This window comes from Ascaphus truei, chromosome 1 (genome assembly GCF_040206685.1).
Source record: "Ascaphus truei isolate aAscTru1 chromosome 1, aAscTru1.hap1, whole genome shotgun sequence".
NCBI lineage: Eukaryota > Metazoa > Chordata > Amphibia > Anura > Ascaphidae > Ascaphus > Ascaphus truei.
The window spans coordinates 128,197,011-128,218,165 of NC_134483.1; the positions used below are offsets into that span (position 1 = coordinate 128,197,011).

General features: G+C 40.4%; 1 protein-coding gene across 4 annotated transcripts in view; it reads left to right on the forward strand.

Annotated features, from left to right (window-relative positions):
- Positions 1 to 21,155, forward strand: part of MLLT3 (MLLT3 super elongation complex subunit) — a 343,568-nt gene that overhangs the window by 217,481 nt on the left and 104,932 nt on the right. For all 4 annotated transcript variants that reach the window (XR_012800564.1, XM_075594656.1, XM_075594654.1 and 1 more), the window contains exons 5-6: positions 503 to 625; positions 3,712 to 4,320. Coding sequence is in view for 3 of the 4 variants with exons in the window: in XM_075594656.1 (XP_075450771.1) it covers positions 503 to 625; positions 3,712 to 4,320 (732 nt within the window). In the remaining variant the exon portion in view is untranslated. The remainder of the gene's footprint in view (positions 1 to 502; positions 626 to 3,711; positions 4,321 to 21,155) is intronic.

Here is a 21,155-nt window from a genome sequence, read left to right on the forward strand (position 1 = left end):
TTTTTTTTATTTTTATTATTATTATTATTATTATTAGTTGTGTGTTTTACGGACAAATTATAAAAAGATTCCAAAGGAAAACGACTTAATTCTTAATGAGATTTTGTACTCCTTTGTGCAGCGACTCTTTCAACTTATTGCAGGATCAACGAGAACTAATTACTGTGGCATGTATAATAAATTAATAACTTAAATGTAGGTGACTGGAAACTTATTTTCTAAAAGATCAAATATTTTAACATTTTTACTTGTTTAATGCCGTTGCACAAATATAATAAATACTTAAGAATTAAAGTAGTATGTAATAATGCTTTTTTACTTTTTTGCCGATATTTTTGTTTTGTAAAAGAGCAGGAAATGCCCAGGGGAAAAGATACTAACATTTCTGTATATACTGTAAGGTAATCTCCTATCGACTTCTCAGCCGGGAGGGTAGCTTCTTTAATGCCTTGCTTGGGATATTTAAGCACAGTTTGTCTCCTTTTTTCCTTCTTTGCCACAGATCATGGTTATGTCAGAGGGAGCGTCCTTCTCATCAGGCACCAGCCTTCACCTCCCCAGCCTTCCCAGTAACTCTTTGACTTTCTCAGATGTAAAGAAGAGCAAATCGTCTCATGGATCCAAGGTGAGCCTTCCAGAGCCGCCCACAGTCATTTTACGATCTCCAACATAGACTCCCTTCTGAAATGTGTTTACCTAGTACAGTACTTGCAAAGTAATCTGTCCGTTTACATCTTGGGCTACAAGGCTGACAGGCTACATGTGCTCGATTTATGTAAATTGATTTGTATTTGTCTGATGACGAATATGAGGGGTTTTGTAGTGTGCTGAGATGGGAAGAGATGTGAGACATCTGTAACGTGGAACCTGTAATATCATTATTTTAGATGCTCTCTTTTTCATATACAGGTAGGTTGGCATAACATGGTTAAGGCGCAGTCGTCAACCAAGTAGGAGGAAGCGCTGTTCTGTGCACGCTTGTACAGTATAAGAAGTTTGAGTAGCCACAATGGAAACAATCACAGCTAAACTCCTTAATGTGCAAGGCCTTGCACCACGCTGCCTTTATCCATTTAATTTAAACGTTTTCTATTATGGAAAAAGGAAAGACTAATAATGCAAATAAAACGAGCACAAAGATAATTAGTAAGTGTTCCGCACGAAAACACCCAGCAAAGTCACAAAACCTCAAGGCACGCAAGGAAGCAAAACTCATTTTATTACTTGCGGATTTCTTAGTAGAAAAAAATGAGGGCACTTTTTCTATGAAGAATTATATAAGATAAACAATGCTTTTGCTCTGTATGATGATACATTAGTGTAGGTCTTTCAAGATTCAGTAACCCAAATGTGTAAGAGTTGAAGGTTAACATATGTGTTGGCAGAACAAATTAACTAACAACCCATTTCAAAGCAACATCATACTGTCCACTCAAGCAGCAAAAGAGATTAAGGAGCTGATTAAATATAGTCTGAAGCGGCCATACAGGCTGTTTTTGACCAGAACTCCCATTGACTCCCACTGGGTTTTTCTGATTAAAACTGGCCCCTTTGGACTATATTGAATAAGCCTATAAGGACCAACTGTTTGTAGTTGGTAAAATCCAATGAGTAAGGCCAACTCTTAGCAAGAGATGTTCTATAGACATGCATGAAACTGCACCATAATTTGTTGTTTGCTGTGCTTCAGTCTCTGTGGGTGACGATGAGGAGCTTTGCCAGCGTCCGAGAAGGGAGCGTGACTTGTATTGCTTGCATTTATAAGCAAGAAGTTGCATTTGGTAAACTGGGACTGCTAGGAAAACTGCATCAAAAGGAAGTTGAAGGTTCATACTAAAATAACATTCCTGTGGAGCTCAAATTCCTTTACAGCTAGGAGTTGCTGCTCAGCTTTCTGATGTTTTCACACATCTACAGCATTTCCTTTTGAGGATCACAGGCAGGTGTTGGCTTAGTTATGTTATGATATCAGAGCCCAGCCTTGCACAAAGAAACCACAAGAAAGTGAGCAGAGGTTAATCCTTGCATACAGCAACCAGGCTTACTCTGGTTACAGCACATTGAGCAGCTGCTTTAACCCATCTGTTGCTGGATTTCACTACAGTATATTGCAATGCAATGTTCACTACTTGAAATCACTAAAGTACAGTGCAGAGCAGACTCTCTGTTGAGGGTAATCGCTACAGTATATTGCAGAGCTTCTAGAAATTACTGCAACACCATCTACATAACAACATGTTGCAGGCAACATCAGTAGTGCACGCATCTCAAGTTTACTTCTCTTCATGGGGTCTGCTGTGAAAGGTCTGTGTATCCTGTGCATATCCATTCCAGTCGTTGCTGTTCTTCGTGAGTCCCATGTGCCCCATGTAGACATTTAGTCACTGATACAGTGTGCATGAGCACGTGCAGGACCACACGCTTCGATCACAGCCCCTCGGAAGGTTTGTCACGGACTGGGGTAGGGTTCCAATGAATTCAGCCTGGATGTAGTATTTTGTTATCTAGTAAACCTCCATTGTATCTGTTTTTGACATCTGTTCTCACTCGGGTTTAAGTGTGAATGTGCCGTTTCAAGCACAACAATAGGGCACGTGACCATGAAAAAAAAAAAATAGAGATATAGCACATAAATTCCAGCATACTGCTTACACACTCATTATTTTATAATGCTTATACTGTAGGTATGTGGTTTAAAAAATAAAAACAAACGACATTTGTCACTGTATTTAACCCGCTAGACATGTCCGGGCTGTCACTTTCTTTAAGCATTGACAAGCATTCCACTATTCCACTTGCTTCTATCTGGGAACTCCTTGCACGTTTACCAAAGTACTATGTAGACGGATATAAATTAGTTTCCACATGGCTATAGTATTGAAGTGAAAACTAATTGAAACAACATAGTCCGCAAGAGATTAATCTATTTTGGCACAGATGGATATGATCACAAAGTGCGGACACTGAATCATTTACTGTAAGATGTTGGCATAATGCAGCACAACGAGTAAGGAAGTTAAAATTACAATATATCACCAACTAATATTTAATTACCATGAACATACAGATGTAGCAGGCTTTATTATTCCTCCATAAAACACAAAATAACCTGTTCCAATGCAGAATGTCCCAGTTTCCATTGGTTTTAATTGGCAGTGTTGGCACAGTATCATAATATATTCCAAAATAACGCGCCAAAGGGGAACAATGAAGCCAGCTACATCTTTACTATTGACACAACTCTGTACAATAGCTGGAGTCTGGAGAAGGCCCTGCTCCAAAGAACGTACAACCTCAAGACAAGGGGGAGAATGGAAGCTTTGGGTATATTATGGGGGAGAGACCAGCACAAATGTTGGATTTAGTGTGTTTTACACGATCATTAGTTGTTCGTTTCGAGAAGCAATTACCAGTACAGTACTCTAGTTTGAAAAACAGGGTTTCTGTTGGGGTGCCCTCTTCACATAAACTTTTTAAACTGTTTACAGTCATTAATGTGTTTTCTTACCGTGTGGCTCTACAGACATATCGGGTTGTGGTTTCTAGATTTCTGGAGACATAACACACTGGCTGCAGAGCACATAATGGTTTTAATTGGAAACATAAAACATGAGTTTTAAGTAGAAACTAAAACGCTGTTAAATATTTTATGATATTTTGCATTCTTGTCTCTTAGTACTTTTGTACATTTAAGCATATTTTGTTTTACAGGACCCAAATAAACTTGTTAGTATAAACAGCAGCAGCAACAGCAGCAGCAGCATTAGCTTATCAAAACCCCACAAGTCTTCAAAGGAGCACAAAGAAAAATTGTCAAAGGACTCAAAAGAACATAAAAGTGCCTTCAAAGAACCTTCCAGGGAACATATTAAATCGTCCAAAGAATCCTCCAAGAAACCCAAAGAAAACAAACCACTGAAAGATGAAAAAATTGTCCCTAAAATGGCCTTTAAGGAACCTAAACCCATGTCGAAAGAGCCCAGGTGTGAGAACAATAATATTCTTACTGTTTCGAGTGAACATCAACAAGAGAAGAAGGTCTCCAGCAAGAGGATTCCTCATATGGACTCAGAGGACCCGCTGGCCAGAAAACGGAAAAAAAGCAACACTGAGTCACTTAAAAGTTTTTCTAATTCCTCACTTCTGATACTGTCTTCTTCTGAGAAAAAGCCTCTGAGGGACACATCTCAGCACAAAACTGGGAAGGTAAAGATTGAAAGTGAAGTAATGGAAAAGAAGAAGGTGTCTCTTCTCCCCTTTGAAGACATTGTGGACCCCAATGATACAGATATGGAGGATAACATATCATCCAAATCAGAGGTATGTTTTCCCATGCGAGTTTCTACTTTGTATGTATTGCCCATGCTTTTTCCTTTCTACATTTTGTTTTTCAAGTAGCTGTTCTCTTTCAGTGTAGCTTGATGTTATTGAGCTATTGGAAAAAGTTTCTCAAATATAGCAGGTTGTGCAGTACTACATCTGTTACTCAAAGATCTATAGTTGGGAATGATTGCAGGTTGTGTAGTCCTATATCCGTTACTCAATAAAGATCTATAGTTGGGAATGATTGCAGGTTGTGTAGTCCTACGTCCGTTACTCAATAAAGATCTATAGTTGGGAATGATTGCAGGTTGTGCAGTCCTACGTCCGTTACGCAATAAAGATCTATAGTTGGGAATGATTGCAGGTTGTGTAGTCCTACGTCCGTTACTCAATAAAGATCTATAGTTGGGAATGATTGCAGGTTGTGCAGTCCTACGTCCGTTACTCAATAAAGATCTATAGTTGGGAATGATTGCAGGTTGCGCAGTCCTACGTCCGTTACTCAATAAAGATCTATAGTTGGGAATGATTGCAGGTTGTGTAGTCCTACGTCCGTTATGCAATAAAGATCTATAGTTGGGAATGATTGCAGGTTGTGCAGTCCTATATCCGTTACTCAATAAAGATCTATAGTTGGGAATGATTGCAGGCTGTGCAGTCCTACGTCCGTTACTCAATAAAGATCTATAGTTGGGAATGATTGCAGGTTGTGCAGTCCTACGTCCGTTATGCAATAAAGATCTATAGTTGGGAATGATTGCAGGTTGTGTAGTCCTATGTCCGTTACGCAATAAAGATCTATAGTTGGGAATGATTGCAGGCTGTGCAGTCCTACGTCCGTTATGCAATAAAGATCTATAGTTGGGAATGATTGCAGGTTGTGCAGTCCTACGTCCGTTACGCAATAAAGATCTATAGTTGGGAATGATTGCAGGTTGTGTAGTCCTACGTCCGTTATGCAATAAAGATCTATAGTTGGGAATGATTGCAGGTTGTGCAGTCCTACGTCCGTTACTCAATAAAGATCTATAGTTGGGAATGATTGCAGGTTGTGCAGTCCTACGTCCGTTACGCAATAAAGATCTATAGTTGGGAATGATTGCAGGTTGTGCAGTCCTACGTCCGTTACGCAATAAAGATCTATAGTTGGGAATGATTGCAGGTTGTGCAGTCCTACGTCCGTTACTCAATAAAGAGCTATAGTTGGGAATGATTGCAGGTTGTGCAGTCCTACGTCCGTTACTCAATAAAGATCTATAGTTGGGAATGATTGCAGGCTGTGCAGTCCTACGTCCGTTATGCAATAAAGATCTATAGTTGGGAATGATTGCAGGTTGTGCAGTCCTACGTCCGTTACGCAATAAAGATCTATAGTTGGGAATGATTGCAGGTTGTGCAGTCCTATGTCCGTTACGCAATAAAGATCTATAGTTGGGAATGATTGCAGGTTGTGCAGTCCTACGTCCGTTATGCAATAAAGATCTATAGTTGGGAATGATTGCAGGTTGTGCAGTCCTACGTCCGTTACGCAATAAAGATCTATAGTTGGGAATGATTGCAGGTTGTGCAGTCCTACGTCCGTTACTCAATAAAGATCTATAGTTGGGAATAATTGCAGGTTGTGCAGTCCTACGTCCGTTACTCAATAAAGATCTATAGTTGGCGCATCCCATGTATGATGAAAAGCCTCTTAACAAGAATCTAATGTAAGTGACAGACAACCTATCAATATGTTGTTTTTTAACACTTTATTGTACTTTGTGACGTTGCATATTGTGAACAAGCTTGCAAACAAACTGACCACAGAACATTGCAACATGTACAGTAGTTATTTTTCATAAAGAGTTCAGTTTTGGGGCTGCCAAGCAGTTTAGGTGTCTTATTGCAATGGACATTGTCTTAATGCTTTGAACCTATGATTACATGCAAATCTTGTTATCTGCTGTCATTCAGTAGTTCAAGCCCTTCTCTTAATTAGATTTTCTCACTAGATCTGATGTGTTGGTTTTGACTCCAACATGTTTCATGATTTGGCTTTGGTTTTACCTTAAGTATGTGTGTTTACTGTATATGTATGACATATAGTATCAGGGAAAGATGCGCACGCTCCGGTATCTTCCAAAAAATGTCAAGTGTTTTATTATAAGCTTTTCTGCAGCATACCCAATAGTGCCTGTTTTTCCCTGATATGTTATGCTTTGTTTAGCTGGAGTTCCGCCGACTATTTCTTGTTCTGTATATAAATCCATGATATATTGTTATAGATTTTGGGCTTATAGCCCATGAGTGCCTGTCCTGCCATAGTTCCCTCTCATCCTTCCCCTTCCCTTGCTGCTGATAACTGCAATGTCTTGTATATAATGTATAACCTTGTTCACTTAATGTAACCATGTATCTGTCATCATAACTCTATGCCCAGGACATACACGTACTTGAAAACGAGCGGTAACTCCCAATGTATTACTTCCTGGTAATACATTTTATAAATAAATAAAACTGGTGGCAAGAATAGAAGAGTAAAGGGAGTAGGGCAGAAAGGTCCGAGCCAGGGTTAAAATGTATTACGACCATTGGGGTTTCTTCGGGTTAATAATTAAATTCCGAGATATGCACATCCAGCCCATGTTGACCAACCTAATCTTCATGGCATACTATTCAAAATGTATGTGATGATTATAGAGCTTGTAAGCTTTTTTGGTGACCTGTATAGCTGCAGTGCCAATGACATAAAGCAGGAGTTGCTATCAGAATTGTTACATGATGGCCAAACTCCTCCTGTACCCATGTGAATGAACAATTTGTACCACATATTGGACAAATAGAAAAAAAGTCACCCCCCCCCCCCTTTTCTGGTTGTGAGCTTTCAAAACCTTATCAGTCTCTCCTGTGTCATTTTGAAAGATTGTGCACAATAGCTACACTTACACTATGCTAATTATAACAATTGAGGCAACTTTTAGGCCAATATTTTATAAAGTGGTGTTATTCCCCAAGACCTCTTATGGGCCATTCAAGTCAATCACGGCGTAGGACGTTGTCCGGCGCCAGAGGGCGTTTTGAGAAAAGGCACTACTTGGTTAACATGGCAATTACTGTAGTAGAAAACTAATAGAAGTCTGTGCGACAAACATGGGAAAGGTCCGATTTGTGTCATGTTGAAAGTGGATGTCCTTGCTATTGGCGAGGTTTAATAATGGTAAATAGAATGTTTGTGAAAAAAAAAAAAATTCGAAAGGAAGTGGAAGAAAATAGAATTCATGTTTGTTTAAGGAAAGGAATATTTTTTTTATTACACTTTCCCATGATATTTCACATACTTTCTAGTGTTTATCTGGCTCTGTGGCGTCCGCCTTTATTGTGCATCAAGATATGAAAAAGGAAATGGTAATATAACTTTCACTTTACCAGCTTTGTTTTTGCTCTGTTTGACAGGTGTTCCACTTCAAAAGCAGTCCTTCTCATTTTCTTGTTAATTGAATTTATACTAAAAACAAATTCCCTATAATAATAATACTATATATATATAGTTTCTTTAGTCCCTTTATCTCCCAGTGCCTTGAAATATATATAAATATAAATATATATATATATATATATATTTATATTTATATATATTTATATTTATATATATTTCAAGGCACTGGGAGATAAAGGGACTAAAGAAACAAGGGTATGGCATTGAAATTTGAATTATACTCACCGACTTCAAAGTCAGTGTATTTACCAGTTGGACACATTTTCTATGTTATGAGCAGCCAAATGGGCCTGAATTGTGGACTGCACAATTGAATTCTTTCACGCCAATAGTATATTGAAAGCATATCCAAACAAAGCAGTAATGGTAACACCAATACCCATCGCCTAACCTGGATGCATATTGGGGTTACCTTTACTGCCCTGCCATGCTTTCAGTAATAATATAAACACATTATTTAATAGTGTGCCACTGTACATGGATTTGTGCCTGCCCCATAGAGTTTATAATCTAATTTTGGCACCTGTGTGACGTTCCCAAGGTGACAAGCAGAGTCATTGGCATTCAAAGCCATGACATTACCACTGCTACGTCTTCAGCCGTCGTGTATAGAGTGTATATTCATTACAGTACACTGTTGATTTTTTTTATTTTGAAGGTCAATGTAACATTTTGTTACATTGATACGCTCATTTTGTGACACTCAAGACAGTGCTGATTAGCAGAAGGAGAGTAAGGATTTTGCTACTGTTAATAAAGAGATTTCTAACAGGGGTAGGAAGTGTAAGTAGGTAATTATACTTTTGGAGTGGGACAACCAGTCTGTATGGGGAAAAAAAACCTTAACCTTAGTTATTGAGAACTGGTTTGTAGCATGTTCATTTTACGGAAATGGAAATGAATCCGGAAGTTCTAATTCTCTGAATCCAGAAAAAGTTAGCTCAGCCCATGCCCTGTCACACTAACCACTATAGGAGCAATCTGAGTTGGGCTAATACTTTTATACTTGTTTTTTTTTTTTTTTTTAAGCTGCATTTAAAGCAATATCCTAGATGTGTGTGTGTGTGTGTGTGTGTGTGTGTGTGTGTGTGTGTGTGTGTGTGTGTGTGTGTGTGTGTGTGTGTGTGTTTTATTTAATTTTTTTTTAAAAAAAACAGTTCTGTACTATAAGAAAATAGTTGTAGCATTTTTAATGTATTCTAATGTAAAAAGCATTTTTGTTCCTATAGCAACCATTTACAAAGTCAAAAACAATTAAAATATATGGATCAGAATCGAGATATAGTAGTTTCAGCACAGACGTTAGAAAGCCACTTTCAACATCCGTGATCTCAGAATTCAGTGGAGTCAGAACAGATCTATTAAAATAACACTTTTGCTTCTGTTAACCTCAGTCTCATTTAGAATGTTAGACACTCACAGCATTGCAGCACAGTTACAGACGGGAAAAGAGACCTTTATTTTTTGCAGTGCGTAGAGGACATTGCAGCTATAACATCAGTAGTCCGACGTTTTTCCACTGAAGTAACATTTTGTTGGTAGGGTACAAATAAATCGAAATAATTAACATCAGGGTACAATGCATCATTTTTATTTTCAGGGTGTTTTTTTATGATGAAATCAGCGTTGCAGTTTTGAGCTGAAGATGATGTGCTGCTCGCCTGTATCAGTAGCAGGGTTTTACGAGTCCGATTTATTGAGATGTTCTGCATCTTTCCATTTTCTTTGCCCTCTCCTAAGTGGGATACATTATACTGTGCTCCACGAATGCCTCATTTGGTAGCCGCTTGCAATTCTTTACATTAACATTATTGAAGTGCCGACTATGTTTGACTTGTTCCAGTTGTGTCAGAAAAATTGCAACTGAAAGTTCACAGCCTAATTCATTTTCTGTGTTTTTTTTCCCATTTGAATAATGTTCACAATGTGGCATCATTGTTGTGGCAGATGATTCATGCCTTTCCCTCATCATTGTGACAGTCACCTAATGCCTGCAATTTCCCAACATTGCTTCCTTTGTGGCGAGCAGCAAAGAGCAAAATATACCCCTGGGATGTGAAATTACACTGGGTAGTGTTTCCTCAGTCAACAGCTTTTGGCTCGAACACTTTTCATTAAGCCACCTTTTCCTCTGGAAACAAAGTGCAGCATCCCTATAAATGACACTGCTGGGTAGCAATATCCTCTGATGTCCATTTCGTCCAATTCCTTATGCCCTGTATACTGCTATGTGATAACTGGATTCATGTTGTGTTACCTTTTAATCTCCCAATGACACATTGGTGAGGATGTTGTACTTGTGCTATGAAAGCTGCAACTCTCCCACAAATGAAGGTTGTGCTGTAGGAGACACTCGTTCAGAAACCAACACAAGGAACGCATATAGTTTTAACCATTACGCTGCCGGAAATCTATCAGCACCTGAGTGCCGCAGGACATTAGGGATCATTACCATGGGATCGTTTTGGTAGTGACTGCTCCCACAGGGATGGAAATGGAGGGGGCCACTTCCCGTCCAATTGCGTTAATCGCTCCATCTCCCCCTAGAAAACAAGCAACGTCATTAGGGCCCCTGGTGTTCCTGCCTTCATGAAGTACCGGGTGCATCAAAATGGTTTAGACCACTTGCCTGAAGCCAGCACCATTTTAGTCTTAAAGTAGTAGTAGTTCCTAAAGTTCTCCTTTGGGACCACTGACCACACCAAGTTTTAGAAATAGGCAGAACGGTTATAATACCTGCACAGGCTTTGAATGAGTGTCTCTATAGTGTCACAAACCTAGGCCTCACTGGACCTTCTTTAGCAAAATTCAGTATGTTGGAGCTACAATAAATTCAACGTGTGTTTTTTGTTTTGTTTTTAATGTTATAGAGGTATCTCCCATTTTTAGTGTATGTTTCATAACTTTTCAGATGTGTTCAAATGAACAATTTATTGTGTAGCTAAAAACAATCAGGACTGACTCACATAGCGATCACAAATGAGTGGCCATATTTAAGAGTCCTCACAAAAAGAAGTTATATGCTGTAAGTTGACAGTGAACAGATTGGATCATGGTACAAAAAAGTCTAGACAATCGAAGCGGTGCTGCCCTTGAACAAACTATAAGAAAGTGTAGTCAGTGTAGTCAGTGTTGTGTTTGTTGTTGCACATTCAGGTAACAGTAAACCCCGGCAGCAAAGATGTTGAAGCACCAATTGGGTCCACTTGTGGATTTTCCCGTTTGTTGCTTTCAAGTCAGAAGACACCGTTCATTAATTTTAATAGCTATAACCACCGGCATGGAATTCTTGCAGGCTGGCCCTCCACTAGTGTCAATGTGATTGGATGGAATGCATATGGATCCCGAGCACTGCGTCATGCAGTCACCTTGCCAATATCAATGGCAAGACCAACAATGAAGCAAATTAAATTATCTTTGGAACAATGGGTTTCCACTCTGGAATAGTGGGCTTCCCCTACACTGGCCCTTGGTTCATAATTGCTTAAAAAACTATATCTGAAAAGATAGGCAGGGAAATATAGTTGCTTTCAGCATATTACAATATCCGAGATCTGATATTTATGTATATTTATATATGTATTTTGTAGAATGATGTTCGTACGTACAGTATTGTTTCTGTGTATTTAAGCATAAATGCAAATACAACACTCAGGGACCAAAAGCAATGGGATTTGGGGATTCTGTGCTGAAAAATAGCATATTAAATGGAAAGGTACTGTTTTTTGTTTTGTTTTACATCAGTGAGACACCATTGTTTTTTATATGGCCACACACAGAAAATAATGTTAAAAATCAGGGACATTGTCACCGACTTGAAATTCATGAAAGTTGACGTGTGTAATTGTACAATTATAAAATGTATGTTTGTTATGTAAGAGTTGAAACAACATAGCTTTAAAAGTGTTAAACCGTGAGTAACATTTAAACTTTTCTCTGAGGTCTTTGTTTGTGTATCAAAACTCAGATTGTGTTCTGATTTTATTTTTTTTACTGTGAGCCGTATGTGTTTGCAGGAGTTGTTAAAATTAGAATATCCGATTTTGTCACAGTGTGTGTCTCTCATTTTCCATCAGTCAATGCATAGACTGGAAACTGGAGATTAATCTTTTCATTGAGGCAGAAAAAGAGGATAATTGTAATGCACCAAGATTCATTTGTTTTCAAAGACATAAACAGCAAAAAAAATAAAAAATAAAAGCAATTGATGGGAAGCTTGACTTAAAAATCCACTTTCAACAACTATTTTAGTAAATACAAATACCACATGTGGTCTCAGACAGGTCTGCAACTCTTTACTGTATTTCCCCATTATTGCTTAGCATACAGTGTTTCCAGTGCAGCCAGGGATTCTGGGTAATGACATGTAATTGAACACAGTCTGTCACTCTTTACTTCTAATTTCCATTTTAACTTCCACTTCCATTTTAACATGGAATTCTTTAAGCTTATGCCTGCCGTATTACACAGCTTTCCAGCACAGCCTGGGTTAAAAAAAGTGTATAGCCAGTAAACCACAATATTTTGTATAAGCATAACAAAATTGCTCATATTGTTATAATGGTTTTTTTAAACAGTTATATGTACAACTCAACCCCCTTATAGCGCTTTGCTTGGGGTCCAAAGAATCACAACTCATTATAAGCGGATCGAAAGAATCACAACTCATTATAAGCGGATCGCGTTAGCAATAATGTACAATTATATGCATTGTACAATAAAGTATTTAAGATACCAATAATCGTGTTTAAAGTATTCATAAATACAAAAAATGGGAGCCACGCTTGCATCGCGTTATAAGCGGATTTGATTTTTAACGGATCGCGTTATAACGGGGTTGAGCTGTAATTGTATTTCATTTGTGTATCTCCTTTCTGACGTGATATATGCCCTATATTAAAAATACATAAAATCCTAAAAGACAAGAAAAACAAAATAGTTTAAGACACATATAGTTTATCTCAGCTAATCCCTTTACTATCTATCTATCTATCTATATCTCAATCTATATCTCGATCTCTCTCGTGTGTAAGATGTTGTTCTGCTGCATAAACATTTATTTTCACCATTCCCTGGTGACCTCGCGTAACCCAATAAGTTATAGAGGAGAGCCATGTGTAGTGAATCAAAGGTCACTGGGGACAAGTGACGTTACAAGGCATAACCCCCTACTGAATATTAAGTTTATGACAGGAGACTTTTCATTGGTTTGCTTCAAACCGTATTGTAGTTTTAGGAGTGTATTGTCAGAGTGGAGTCTTCTGAGCTTAGTCATTTTCCCATACCTGGGGAGACAGGTGTTTTTAGGTTATATTGACTACTTTAATATCCTTATAAATAGGAACACAATTAGCATAAAAAATAATAATAATAATAAAAATTAGCATTCATGCGTCCAACCTGTAAATCGATGACCATTGTGATATTTGGGGTAAAAATATAATTGGATCTATGATGACCCTAAATATTCCATTCATTGTGGGAAGGGCGTTTCCTTTGTGCTTTCCTTACAGTTTAGGAATATTCTCGATTATCAGTGTTTATAAAGCCAAGAGAGCCAATCATTGGCTGGCTGCTTTTTTTTATGTCGTCCTATTAGAAATGTCACCTAATTAGCGCGGCTGCATTGTTGCCAACCCATTTAAAACATACATACAGGCATACCCCGCTTTAAGGACACTCACTTTAAGTACACTCGCGAGTAAGTACATTTCGCTCAATAGGCAAACTGCAGCTCACGCATGCGCCTGTCAGCACGTCCTGAACAGCAATACCGGCTCCCTACCTGTACCGAAGCTGTGCGCAAGCGGGGAGACTATAGAGCCTGTTACAGATGCGTTATTTACATCAGTTATGCACGTATATGACGATTGCAGTACAGTACATGCATCAAAAGTGGGGGAAAGGGAGTGCTTCACTTTAAGTACATTTTCACTTTACATACATGCTCCGGTCCCATTGCGTACGGTAATGCGGGGTATGCCTGTACGTTTTAATGACATTCTTACTCTATGTATAACTCTTTTTTTCTATTAGGTCTGCCATTTTGTTTCCAGAAGGAATGTATTAACCCTTCCATATACCTAAAATAATGGTCATTATCGTAAACTATTATGTTCTACTATTACAGACCCTCGTATAATTACGATCTAAAGATAAGCCAATAAATGCAATGTTCTTTCTCCACTGCTGCTCTGTTTACTCACAGTCCCGTAAGTCCGCGACCATGGTGGGTCGGTGCGCGCGGCTTCACGCACACATCTAGCTGGTGTGATTTGTGCCCTCTAGGTAGACGGAACGGGGGGCGTGTTCGAGGCGTGGCCGTGACATCACGGAGCTGGTTCGTCCTCATTGGGCGAACCGCTCACGTGACCCGGCTGTCGCGGGACAGAAACAATTTATTTGTTTCCTCAAGCATCGCGTGCGCGGCGCTCTGCATCGCACGTGCGGTCACACGTTCTATGGCCTGCCTCATAGAGGCACGGCATTTTGATCGCGCCACCAGCGCCGTCGCACTCACCATGGACTCGGCCTAAGATAATATGAACTAAAAAAGTGCTCACAAAAATATTGACTGTACATTTATGTTATGCCAGGCATTGTCAATTTGCAGTCTCTCCTAGGACCAAACTGAACCAATGTCAGCAATGATTTTAAGGAGGTAAATCTGGGCGATTGACATTTTTTTTTTAAACCTAAATTCAACACTTAATTGTATAAAATAAAAAAATAAAAAATTTTAAGTTATTTTATAAACATGTAAATATGGTATGTTGATATAACTATGTGCTAAAGAGGAATTTGCAAAAGCAAACCCTCCCCCTCTCATCCCACCTCATCTTTATTGGCCCTCCAACAGACACAGGATGAGCTAGACTGAGGTTGAGTTAACACTGACCAGCACCCCCTTCCTGGATGATAATACTGTACATTTCTTTTTAATTTACAAAGAACCCAAAACACCTATTAAAAAAATAATCATGTTTTGTTGCTTTCATCTTTAATAGAAATGTTCTAATCTAATTTTCTTTCCCAACTTTTTAGTGATACGAGAAAAAAAAATGAAACAGAAAAAAAACGGATAATAAACAATTGGCACTCCATCATTCCAAGTCCCCATTGTAAATATAAACCGCAAACGTTCTAACATTTTTTACACTGCATTTACTCTTGCTAAGATTTAACCCATTAAACCGATCACTCCGGCCAGCTCTCTTTGGTCCTAACTGCGCCTTTCTCAGTATTGTATATAGAGCAATGGCATTACAATGTCAGTAGAATGAGATTTTTTCCCATGAATTAATGGGCACATGCATTAATGTCATTTTAAAAGGTGGCCCATTACTACCTTTTTAAAGTCACCCATAAAATGCCACTTTATATCTGGCAAACACCATCTATGAACTTGGCTCAGGATAAATGAGCAGAAATCTTTTGAAACCCTCCGTGCTCCTTGTAAAACTTCCAGGAATGTTTTAGCCACAGCATAGCTTTGCCAGGGCAGACCGCCAGCACGAGACCTTATGAGATAACATTTACTGTTTAAAGCTATCACTCAATACGCATCTTAATGGCCATGAGTAATAGATTCATGCAGGGAAGTCTCTTTGGGGCGAGAGAACATAGGAGCACCTTTTATTTTGTAAGTGATGGGCTTTTTATTATTGTTTAGGCAGATGTTTTATGGAAGACTGAGAAAATGCAAGAAAGCATATTACATTTGTAAAACATTTACATTTAGTAAACAAAACCTTGGTAGAAAATGCAAATGAACAAATCCAAAAAAAATCGGTTGACATGTTATTAGTGAATAAATAGATCCTTCTACTTGCAACAGCTACTGTATGGAGGGCCCACAATAGTGAGGATGTGAAATACCCTTTCCAATTAACTGTACACCCCTTGTTTGCAATGGCTAAACCAAACCACTTAGCAGTGAAAAAAATGGCTTCAGGAGTTTTCACAGCAGCTGAATGGCATCTCTGCATTCGCTTAGTTCTCCAGGGAGAATAAGGGAAATATATATTTTCACTTGTCTAAGTGAGTTAGATTTGCTTTGGCAACTTATGCTTAGGAGTAGATCAAATTCTGCCAGTAAAACATAAAAAATGTAGCCAAGGCAAACGGCTTTTAGATTTTGATGGCTCTTCTTGATTTATTGCTGCCAAATGCAATCTTATGTTTTCTTCTGAAGATTAAAGAATAAAGAGAGCAGTAAAAAAGTTTTTTTTTAGTTTTTTTTTTTTAATGTGCAGTAGTTCTAGACATGATATTACCATATGTATTTGCCAAATTTAAATAGAAAACGATTGCTCCTCTTTTTAAATTCAAATGGTTTGACCAGCTTCACTCAATCACTGCTTTTCCTATGCAAAGCAAGTGCCAAGAAAGGTACATTTTTAATATATATTTTGTCACTCCGTGTCGAATTCGTTGTTCAACAACTAAACACTGGTATAATCAGAACCCGTGCCAGGTCTACTTCTTGGACACCTAACATAGATGCTCCATGTTGCACGAGGATTCATTGAAAACTCCGCATGAATAATGTTCACCCTGAAGCATTCATTTATGTTGCTGCAGATGCAGTGCTTTGTTATGACAGCAGCCTTCTACTCTGGGCATTAAGACCAAATCTGCTGTCTAAGTCGAAATGATTGCTAGAGCTTACTACTAAAAAGATGACACAGGGCTGCAGAAAATGTGACAGGAGCCAAGGAATTGCGGTGTATTAGCATTTTATAATATTTTTCTGCTGCTCACCGAAATGCATATGGTTACGTGAATTAGCCGGAATTACTACAGAGACCTGTCATCTCCATGCCATAAATGCGACGTTGCTATACCAAACAAACTGCCATCTGTTTTCTGTTTTTTCAATGCAGCTCAATAATTGCATAGAACATAAATGATATTTCCTCTCCATACATCATTCTGCCTCTCCCTCTGTAACCTCTTCCTTGATGACCTGTCTAGCCTGGCTCATTAGGAGTGACTTCTATTGGAAAATGGTGGGCTGCTTGCTTTCAAGCATTAGCATCCAGGACACTGGGATACGTTCCAATAGCATCTCCATACATATTGTTCTGTAACAAGGGCACAGATGCTTTCTAAATCATGGCTAAAATAGTACTACCTCTTAGCTCTCACATTGGCTGGATATATTTGTGTTTAATTCTGTGTGGTAGATTTTTTTTTTTCCAACTTATTTTTTTAATTCATTTTTCAAGCATAGATATACAGAAATAAAACAGAGGATGGACATGGGGAAAATGGGGGGGGAGGGGAACAGCACAGTGATGAAATGACATTTCTTAATGCTTTGCATAGTTTTAACTTGGTATGCGTGAGTATTTTGGGACAGCTTTTAAGTTTGTAGTGGGAACCATCTCTGGGGGATCTGGATAATTGTAAAACATTGTTTTAGGTGACATTAAGGGGAGGAGCGAGGGAAACTTCTGGCCCGTCCCTAGCAATGGCATATAATTGGTCCCGAGGGGCTACAGGCTCAGGGAGCTCATCTTCAACTGCATTGCTGACCCTCTATTGTACTCGTCACCTGGTGGCTGTTCCGGGGCGGGGGATAGGGGTGGGGCGGAGGGAAAGAACAAAAATGGGGGAGGGGGGAAGGGCAGGAAAAACGGGAAAAAAAGGGAGCATGGATGCTTCTCCAGAGAGACAGTCCTAATGCTCATCTGCCCTTGGGAACAAAATCTGGGGTTAGGGGAAACAAAAAAAGAACAAGGGCAACTGTGTCTTCAAGGACACAGACATGGTTGGGGGTAGTGGCCAAGACTCAGATGGTCTGTCTACCCAAGCTCTAACCAGGAGGGGTCTGCTGGGGTTGGTGTCCCGGGCCCCGTGAGTCAGGGCCCGTTGTATTTAAAAAAATAAAAGGCGCGATTCCCCATGCGCGGAGCCGAGGTCCCGGCGCGCATGCACAGGGCAAACATGGTGTCCCGCCGGCTGCCGTTGCGAGCCCGCGCGCCAGTTGAGCTTCCCCCGTGCGTGCCAACCCAGCTTCCCCCGCCTCCTGCCCCAGACATCAGCCGCGGAACTAGCCTGCTAGTCTCGCCCCCCCCCCAGCCGCCACCTCATGCGCCCCCCTCCCTGTGCCCCCAAGCCTACCTCACGCCCGGGGCAGCAGCCACGGGGATATCGGGGGCAGGGAGGGAAGCGTCTGGCAGGCAAGGAAGCAGGAAGCAGAACACACCTGGTCAAGGTCAGTCACCCACCCACCCAGTCACTCAGTCACCTACCCACCCAGTCACTCAGTCACCCACCCACTTTTTATATTAAACTTTAAAAACTCTCCAGATCAGGAGATCCCCCAGCCCCCAGTTTTGGACCCTTAGCCTTACTCCGCTCTAAACAAGGTCCAATCTGTCCAGGAGACTCCCGTAGATCTTGATGCACTGGTAATGGGGGTCATAAATCTTAGATTCTTCACTACAGTCTGCATCAGGGCTTCTATTTTATTAAAGAAGGTAAATAAATCGTCTTTCATGGAGAGGGACTCGATCCCCAGACCCGGTTCAGAGCCTGAATGTTCCTGAGAAGGGACATCCTCCACCGCCCCCATGTTGCGAGGTAAGCCGGCCATATTTTTTTAAGTATTCTCGCAACTCACTCTGGTTCTTCTTTTTGATGGTTCTAACAGCTTTCGAAGCCATGGTAGCGAGGTCTTGTATGTGTTCTATTTTATGTTTTGAGGGTTAGTCGGAGCAGTCTTGCTGTCATAAGCTTAGATTGAAGCCTGGAGCATGAGATTCAAGCTGCCATCTTAGAACGCGCTGTTTATGCGTCCCTGTATAGAGGACTCTTTTTATGGGGGACACATATTCCCCTTTGGGGCTTTGTCAATAGGCTGTAACCTTCTCTTGAATTAATTTACACGGAGATAAGTGGGGTTTGCGATGTTGGGGTGAGGGGACAGTCAGTTCAGGATACTGCAGTGTCTGGGTGTGGCTTACAGTGTGATTTTGTACCTGCTCAGGGGCACACGGCAGCCATCTTGGGGAATGGGATCCTCTTGTGTGGACCTGCACTCGTCTTCTGTCTGTGCCCCACTGCATCAACTGGACAAATCTCCATGGGGCCCCCTCCACCCGGCGGAGGCTCTGGTCGGTCTGTTGGCTTTGTGTGCAGGGGGGGGGGGGAAAGCGGGTAATCGCTCATTAGCGATGCCGCACTGTGGTGGCTGCTCCAGATTGCTGCCCCTCCTTGCTCCCGATCGTCTCGCGGCGCACCCACCAGCTTTAAGCAGTGCTGATGTGGGACGCCTGTCAGGTAGCTCCTTGCTTAGCCCCTCACCTCCTTCGCAGGTTGGTGTCTGCCGTTGAGTTTGGCGCTGGTTCCAGCCGATTCAGTCCCGCTTGGCGCCATCTTTGATCTACTGCAGTGCTCGGGAGGAAGCTTAGGGACTTTTTTGGGATTCCACCACCACAGGGATCTGTCACAGCCAGGAGTGGACTTCCCCTGTTTTTAAAGGTATTTTGTAGGGATTTTGGGCTAAAGTTTCATTCGTTTTTCCCTCTTTTTGGACGGAGCTGCTCAGACACACGTCTTGCCAGTTAGCTGTCTTGACCACGCCCCCCCTGTGTGTAGATTTTATCTAATATTTATTCTGCTATGTACATGTAACCCTCCCTGCCCTGCTCCTATGGAGTTTGCATCATTGTGTAAAGGTTGACTATTCAACATGGATTACCTTGACTCAATGTGCTGAATTCAGGCGGCTGGGCGAAGAGGTAGCAAAGATGTATAAAAATGGCCGCCAGGAACTTTTGTAGTACAACTGTCATTTATTCGTGTCCCCAAGCACAGGGAGCACTCATACACAAATTAACACGTTGCACTGTAATTTATGCCAGACATACAGGAATATGGTTCATTCAATAGTGCTCACTCGTAACACTCGAATGGAGATGCATTTACTTAGTTGCTCTACATAGATGTGGGACCTGGCCCCCCTTGTTGCTTCTGGATCATTATCGGTATTAATCCAAATACTCTAGGCCCATTCGGGAATCCTGGTGGATTTTTCCTACGTGACCCAGTATCTTTGGCCTGTATGGGAACTGCCACTTCCATACAGACTGGTGAGGAATATCCGCTGGCACCTGGGACACTCTGTGGCGTGCCGTGTTCCTTTTCCTTAAATTTTCAGGTCTTCATTCCTTCTCTTGGGAACCCTAACTTGAAGGGTGCTGTCTCTATCTACAAAATAATAAACGGGGGCCTGGCTGGTGCTATTACTTTATAAACCCTACCTATCTACTCTTCTCCCCGAGGCTCCTCTCCTCTGGGCCTCCAGGAACCTAACCTTCTTGAACTTTCCCCTCCCCTTATATACTCTCAGTGATGTCATGGTCCCATGACAACACAGGGTGGAGCCCGGTATACACTAACGATAATAGTAACACTTTAGATGGGGTTTACACACAGCACATAGAATTGCTCAAGTAAAATCAATATACAGTACCTCTGTTTGGGAATGTTGGCTCTAACATTTTAGTGTCTTAATTGAATGATGTACAGATGTTGCAAATGATGCAGATAAGGGAATAGGGGAGAACCCTCGCTACTGCCTAGTTTAGATGTAATGGGAGGTGCTTCAAGATGGTTTAAGGCAATAATGAACGGACTGAAAAGGAAAAGGAACTTCCATAGATGAAGCACTCAGTTCCCTATGTGACTTTTGATTAGTGTGGTCTAAAATAGCAAAGTTTAATGGAGATATACTCAAGAAAACAAAATATAAGGCTAGGGATTTATAGATGTTGTCAGAAGCAAGACCATATGTAATCGGGTCTAAATTAACCGATGAGTTCTTGAAAGATCATTTAGCAAACGTATATCCATCTAGTTTAATATTTTGTTGAATTCTTTGCTGAGTGGGTTACGGATTTATATTGATTAAGAGAAAAGTAAGTACACTGTTATCTAGGTGTAATGTTGATGTTGCCTGAACAGTCGGAAAGCAGAGGTTTGATGTGTCAAACTTCAAAAATCCTGTACTAGACATGTCCATTTTTCGGTCAAGCTGTTTTCGAACAAGCTTACAAAGCAATATGGGAAAGACGGAATATGCGGAGTGATGATGGGAAAGTATTTGCGTTAGAAAGAAGGTGGTGGCAATACCACTAATAAGCCTGCAATTAGGCAGTAGTAGTACTCTGTCCAGTTACAGAGACCATACCTTCAAAATGACATATATAAAACTGAAGTGGAGCACTGAATAAGAACTAAAATGTTTTATGTTTTGCATCAAGCATTGAATCAGGAAAGAATCATCAACCTTAAACCTTTTAGTGCCCTTATGATGAACCTGCCATAGCATAGGCCATGGCACGAC